This window comes from Aplysia californica, unplaced genomic scaffold, assembly GCF_000002075.1.
Source record: "Aplysia californica isolate F4 #8 unplaced genomic scaffold, AplCal3.0 scaffold01037, whole genome shotgun sequence".
In the NCBI taxonomy this organism is placed as follows: domain Eukaryota; kingdom Metazoa; phylum Mollusca; class Gastropoda; order Aplysiida; family Aplysiidae; genus Aplysia; species Aplysia californica.
The window spans coordinates 136,837-143,847 of NW_004798307.1; the positions used below are offsets into that span (position 1 = coordinate 136,837).

Sequence of the window (7,011 nt, forward strand, 5' to 3'; positions counted from 1 at the left end):
GATTTACTTTTCGGTATGCCCTCACGTTGTCTTCTTTTTGAAAAATAATAAACGTTGTGTTATAAGACGCTTGCACAGTTTTCAATTTCTGACATAGAGAGGGAGACAGGGGCCAGCGTCTTAAATTTGAAAAAGACCATCGCTTTCTCAAAATTGCTTGTCTGGCACAAAAAGAACACAAGGTACAAAGAACAAACTGCTGGCTGACTGACAAGTATGACACACTTGTCGGCTCATCACGTGTGTAAAAGCACGTGTGTGGACCACATTCGTGCGCGGTTCTAACGTTTCTGTTTCAGGTGTGGTTCCAGAACAGACGGGCAAAATGGCGGAAGCAGCAGAAGGAAGAACAGAAGTCTCGTCTGGTGACTGACACGGGTTGTCATGGTGAGAAATCAGACGCTTAAAAAGCCAGTGGGAAATGTTCAAAGAGATATTCCGTAAAGCGCTAAGAGTCATCACGATTTTGTTGAAATCACACATCAGCGGTAATCAAATACAAGATCCAAACGTTATTTATTAGAGCTTTTTGGGGATGGATGGGGGTGATTTGGAAGGTTTCTTTCCGACACTTGTTATTCATAATTATTAATGAAAACCTTATTTCGAAAGATTATACCCAAGGAGGATACAGAGGCAGTGAATTAAGCCTGGTTTTGGGGCGCTTCAGTTTTGACTAAGTCAAATGCTCTATAAGAGTTTCATTTGGATCAGCTGGCGTGATCCGATACTAAAGTGCCTAGAACACGAGTATAATGCTCTTACTCTTTTGGCAATAATAATATTACCTAAAAGACGATTGCCCATCAGAAAGACACTGATTAAAAGGGCTATGTCATCTCTGAATAAACTGGTTCATAATCCCTATTGCAACTTCGAGGAAGTAGTGTCCTTTACAGTAGAGACGCAACATAAAAATTAATATTATACTTTTAATCATGAAGCAAATACAAGCACAATTGATAAGTATGTTATATTCATTCTTTTTGAAGATTTTCATATGCCCATGTTCAGCAATTCAGATATCATGACAACTTTTACTTTTTTCTTAAAGCTCTGAAGGCATCCCAAAACAAGCCACCTCCCCAACCACCACCCCCAATGTCCTCGCCTGCTTGCAAAATGACGTCATTCGGCAGTGTTCCCGTTCCCGGGTTTTATTTCCACGGCAATCTGAACGTGGACTGGACTTCCCAGATGAATCCCTCGATGAGTTCTTCTTCCCTGACATCTTTCCTGGCCAGCAAGAATGGACAGCGCTATCAGGGTTCTATGGATGAGAATTCATTTGGAGGCCGTTGCAGTGGTAAGCGTGGACTGTGCCCATATAATTTAAAGTGAACAAAGAATAGAAAACATTGACACGCTAACAATTTCGGTTCTTATGAGGACATGAGTAAGAATTTACTAATGTAAAGATTTCGTTACTTCAGTATGTACCATTCTTTCTGTACAAAAGGCATGTATACCTTTTTTGTTGATAACTTTGGCTATACACGAATTTCATTGCTTTTTGTCTGACTTGCATTTACTTTCATGGGCTGAACATTCAGTGTTCACACGATTGCAAAGCGATATTTACATTATTATAAGCGCAGGTTGGAACATGCATCATTTGCAAAGAAGCTTAGTTGCTCCTATACAAGAGCATAAACGTTACAACAACACCCCTCCCACCCCCAACCCCCCATCCCCCATAACCCCCCCCCCCCAACCCAACAACAACAAACAAACAAACGATAACCTCGTCGGTTTCACACTTTATCAAACCTTAATATTACATAGTTATCGATCTCACGACTGACGAGCTTTTGTCACAGATGACTATAACTTGGGTTTAACATGTCAACGTGAAGTTTAGGTCTCTGAGAAAGAAAGTGCAAAAGAAGCAACGACGGCAACCATAACAACCAAACATTGAATTCTTATGGAACATAACACATTTTTGAAAATACTTCTCCAAGTAAAAGTGTGTAAAAAGTGTGTCTGCTATTTCTTTGTTGGAAAATGTTCATACCATATAACAGTTTTTTGTGTGTCAAAATTGAAAACTATGAGGTTTTGGATGAGGTGATTAAAAATGTTCAAAAACTCCACTGTAACTCGCAAGGGATGTGTGTGCTCGCAAGACATTCCAGTGGTCGAGTGGTTAGAGAGCTAGGAGTTTCACGAATAATTCTAAGAAATGTCAGCGACAGTCTATTAAGATGTGTGGTCACTGGAGTGTGTTCTTGGTCAAGTCGCGCTAAACCCAGCGTTTGAAAACAATAAAACAAAACTAAACTAAAAAAAAGAAACAAAACAAAACAATCCAGGGCTCTGCAAGAGCGAGTTTGTACAGTCTGTAGGTACTCTCTGAGAGTTTTTTAAAAATTTATGTAAGCTGTGTACATTGATTCATGTAGATCTATGCATTGCTCCCGCCGTTGTAACTCAGCGTACCATATCGTCATTGTAGTTGGCTATCCGGGTTTTTAGACTTGAGCACGATCTTACAAATCAGCTCTCACATTTTAGTTTGCATCAATGGTACGTGAGAACGTAAATATAGGCCTAAATTATACAAAAACCAAGAGGCCCAAACGCGTGTTAGACTAATAAAAACGGTTGTTTTTTCACATTTTCTCGACAGTATCTGAATGCTCCATACGCGGAAAGCCAAATGCATTGACGATAAGGCGTCATTAAAATTTTATTTTTCTTTTATTTTTTTTCTCCCCCTAACGACTGATCCCTCGTGCGTATTCCCAGGTCAAACACAAGGAGACAGCGGGAGCATGAAGACAAATCTCCATGACAACCAGTTCCAGCTCCCAGACGCTGTCTACACCAGGGACGCCCGTGTTGGGAGCCTTGTGGCTCTACGTCTCAAGGCCCAAGAACATCAGGAGGCCATCAAAGCTTGACTACGAGCCAAGACAAGATGTTTCTCATTTATTACTGATTCAAACGCTTTAGCTTCATTTTTCTTCTGCTGCATTTTCCATCGAAAAAGAGGGAGATCACCTAACATTAATGAAGGACATGTAATATGTTACTTTCTCTTTGGAAATGATATTCCATCGCTAGTGACTTATTTGTGCATGTTTTCTTTCTCTTCCATTGACGTTTTCTTCAAATGTACGACAATCCTTCATTGTTATTAACTTCCTTGTTTTCTTTTTCGTTCCCCCCCCCCCCACCCCGTTTTTTTAAAGAGTAATTGTTGATTGATCATCTTCTCATGGAAAGAAGAATGTTAACATTTTAAAGCTTAATCATTATCTCTTTTTATATTGTAAGCTTCTAATTTTTCCTGACTGCCACCAGCAGCACACAAATTATTTTTTCCTGCTACCACCCCCCCCCCCCCCCCCTCTTTCCTCAAGTTAGGAATCCTTTTAAACGACAAGAACTGGGTTTTGGGAGTTATAGAAAGAGACTTTTTTCGGTTTGCTCTGTTTCTCCCCCGAAAAAAAGTTAAAAAAAAAAAATCCCCCCCCCCACCCCCCCCCCCCCACCCCCCCCGAAAAAAATAAAAAATTATGGGGAGGGGGGATTTTTTTTTTTTGGTTGTCTTTTTCATCATGATATTAGTGCCATAGCTCTTTGTGTTTACTTGAGCGTTTTCGTCTATTCATCCTGAAGGGAAGGACGACATTTTGATCATGTATAACTAATTGGACATTTTCTAATATGTTCTTATCTCCTACACACACACACACACACACACACACACACACACACACACACACACTCACTTATACACACACTTACACACACACACACGCACCCCCCCCCCCCCCCTCTCTCTCTCTCTCTCTCTCTCTCTCTCTTTCTCATCCTCCACCTGTTCTTTTCGACTTTAAAAAAATCTCCCAGAATGTAACACTTGTATTATGCTTCGGTTACTATTAATTTGATTCTTCTGCTTTGCTTCGAAGAATCTCTCTGATAGCATATTATTTTGCTTCTAGTTGTAAAAGGTTGTTTTTTTAAATCTTCAAAGGCTTTTCTTGTTCTCTTTGTTCTCTAAACTTTGAGTCTACTCCAAGTACTGTAATTGAGATGTTTTTTCTCTCGTTTTTAAAAAAAGGGAAAAATAAAATGTAACACATTCAGAGAGAACAAATGATTGTTTACATTCCTTCTAAACAACAGCTTTCAAAAAGAATTAAGACTGACTTTCGCTTACTTTAGAATATCGTGTTCTTTGAATGCGCACAGTCTAGTAGAAAACAGAGACGTCCCCAACCAGAGAAAAACGCACTTGGACGGCAGTATTACATGAATCGACCACACCACTTTGGAGAGACCTCATAATGCATTCTCAATTGAATGCGAACCTTTGTACATGAGAACAGCAATACTGAACATTGTTTACTCCCTATTCAAGTCAATGTTGTCATTTAACAAACTTTAAGTTATATCTACGTTTCCCTCATTATATAGGTATGAAAGATGGTTGTAGTTCTGCCTTTCAGAAAAGTCATTCATTTTGTTCCCTCTGGCAAATATAGTAAGAAATAAGTAATTACAATACAATAAAAACAGACTATTCATCGCAAAAGCCTTCACAGGGACAGGTTAAGAAAACCGAGTACATTTTTTTGCTTCGGTAAGGCTTGAAACAATACCAAGGATATTATGAAATAATGACATGGTGTTCTGCTAGCTGTTACAAATGTTACAGGCCAAAGGAACGCCCGGTTATCTCTCTTTTAACTTAAAGTGTCATTCTGGGCTACGAGGTAAGTTGCCCTAGTTTAATCCTTACCCATGTGTTCTTGAACTTGAGCTATTTGTTGAGTTTGAAGAGTTTTAATGGCCCTTCACTCAAGTATGTCCATACTGTCGGAGAAGGAAGTTAAACTGAAGGCCCTGACTCGTAACTTTTTAGTGTCAAAAAGGGCGTCAGATCATTCTGTGCTATACTATCATGTTCAGCAAAGTTCACTAGATCTAGCTGTAAATATTCTACCGTTGCTTGTAACTTTTCTTGCTGTCTTTTCGCTCTCTTTAGTTCTATTCTAATATAAATTTTGATATAGAATATCCGTCAATTATCATTTCTATAGGTCGTCCATTTAAGAAATAAAACGAAGTTTCGGGAATTTAAAGTTGGACTTCGGGCTTACAAATTTACTACAATAATCTCCATCAAAATTGGTCTTTCCAGGTAGGCAATATTTCTGTCGAAATTGCAGGGTAATATCTAAAGGCACTTTTCCTGTAACGATGGGTGTTTTTTCTGTCTTACTAGCGGCGTAAACAATTACGCGTTCTTACAGAAAAGTCTTTCTTTCTATTTCATAACAATATTCAGTCACCAAAGTAAACTTGGCAATGTCTTTCGTGCTTATATCTATGACAAAACTCAAAAGATCAGCTAAAATTTAGAATAAGTTAATTAACAAAGATAAAGGGAAAACATTGTTTGTTGATGACCATTGAAAATGTTTAAGGTCAGCATTTGGACCGCACTGTTCTGGTGAATTTTGTCAAAAGTTATATGTGACAAATTACTGTTTTGTTTTTCAAATGGACAATTAAAAATGTATATAAATGCTTGCTTGTGTCACACGAAAATCATGACGAATGTTTCATATGCGTAAAGGTAATCGACTCTACACTATTTGTCCTCCTTTTCAGATACACTAGGAGCAGTACTTGTATTCTTTTGTAAAGGTCCCATTTTTCTCATTCACCTCAAACTATAGTATAATATAGGTTTTTGTTGGTTAATTTGTTGTTGTTGTAATGACTGAAAGTAAAAGTAAAAGTACAAGTAAATAGCCATACTGTTAACGTCAAGATTGGGATGATTTTCAGTTTTAAACTCATATTTTCTTTCTTTTGAAACAAACCGATAACAGTAAGAGATAGAGGAAAGCCAAAAAATAAATAAATAAATAAAATAATAAAATAAAAAATAAGGGGGGGGGGGGATTTTTAAAAATAATATAAACAGACAATATTAGCATTGAAACGAGAAAAGCGTTAAAATTGTTCGTGTGTTTGTGCGTTGAGGCTGTATTCTTGAAAAATTTATGTTGTGGTGATATTTTGCAAAATTGCTGAGTGTTTCAGTGCATGCCTCCGTCATGTCATTTTTAAGAACCCAATCATACATCTTCTAATGTTACCTAAGCCCAGAAGTCTTTTAACAAAGACAAAATCCCAAGTGTTCTTTTTCTGATTAGTTGTTGAGGTGTAATTGTTGTTTAATACAGTTCTTTTTTTTAAACCATTGTGTTCACCTCAGAGAAAATTTTAATCCGCTGTGCTGCTATTATAATAAGACTGTGAGGTACAGACTGTCCTTAGGCTACTATGTAAAAATCTTGTTGGTCTCAAACGTCTGCGCAGGCCAGCGATTGATCTACTCAGTTGCAGCTCTTTGATATTGTTTTCTGTCCCCGTCGTTTTATGCCAGAAAAAATTTGAAATTATGCAAATTGAGCCCAAAATGAGAAATAATGCGATTTTGTTAATTTCAACAAAGAATGATAAAGGAAAATAATCAGAAATTATGCAAAAATTGATCAAATTTTGACAAATTATGCGGGGTGCATAAAACCACGAGGACAGTGTATTTAAAAACCCTTTGGTAATCCCGCGAGATTGGGCAAAATGATTCGGACATAGGTCAACTAATTTTGAGCGAAATGGGCTTGCTTAACAACTCATTTAATTTATGATAGATATTGCGAGGGAGCAGAAAACTTCGCTGTACTCTTTCAGTTGTTAAATGCAAGTCGTGGACCAACCTATAGATAGTTTAATTAATGCGTCTCTCCTGTGAGCAGTTCTTGACGTACAATTTCGTGTCATTGTTGGTATTGTTAATTGATCTGAATAAATGTGTGTAGGTACGCCATTCTGTAAAGAGTTTGTGTGTTTCGTAGTGTTTGTACATGTAGTTCACCGACGCCGTATTTTGATTTCTGACGATTAACTTACATTGCAAGAGTGAATTAAAAAAAAAATTTAATGAGAAATTGATCCCCCCCCCTTTCTCTCTCTCTCTCT

General features: G+C 37.7%; 1 protein-coding gene across 1 annotated transcript in view; it reads left to right on the forward strand.

The window, feature by feature from the left end:
• The window catches only part of LOC118478840 (paired mesoderm homeobox protein 2-like), a 6,442-nt gene extending 3,099 nt beyond the window's left edge, over window positions 1–3,343 (forward strand). Inside the window, exons 3-5 of the mRNA XM_035973159.1 lie at window positions 300–387; window positions 1,055–1,306; window positions 2,752–3,343. Coding sequence (XP_035829052.1) covers window positions 300–387; window positions 1,055–1,306; window positions 2,752–2,906 — 495 coding nt within the window. The 3' untranslated portion in view covers window positions 2,907–3,343. The remainder of the gene's footprint in view (window positions 1–299; window positions 388–1,054; window positions 1,307–2,751) is intronic.
• The last annotated feature ends 3,668 nt before the right edge of the window (window positions 3,344–7,011 follow it).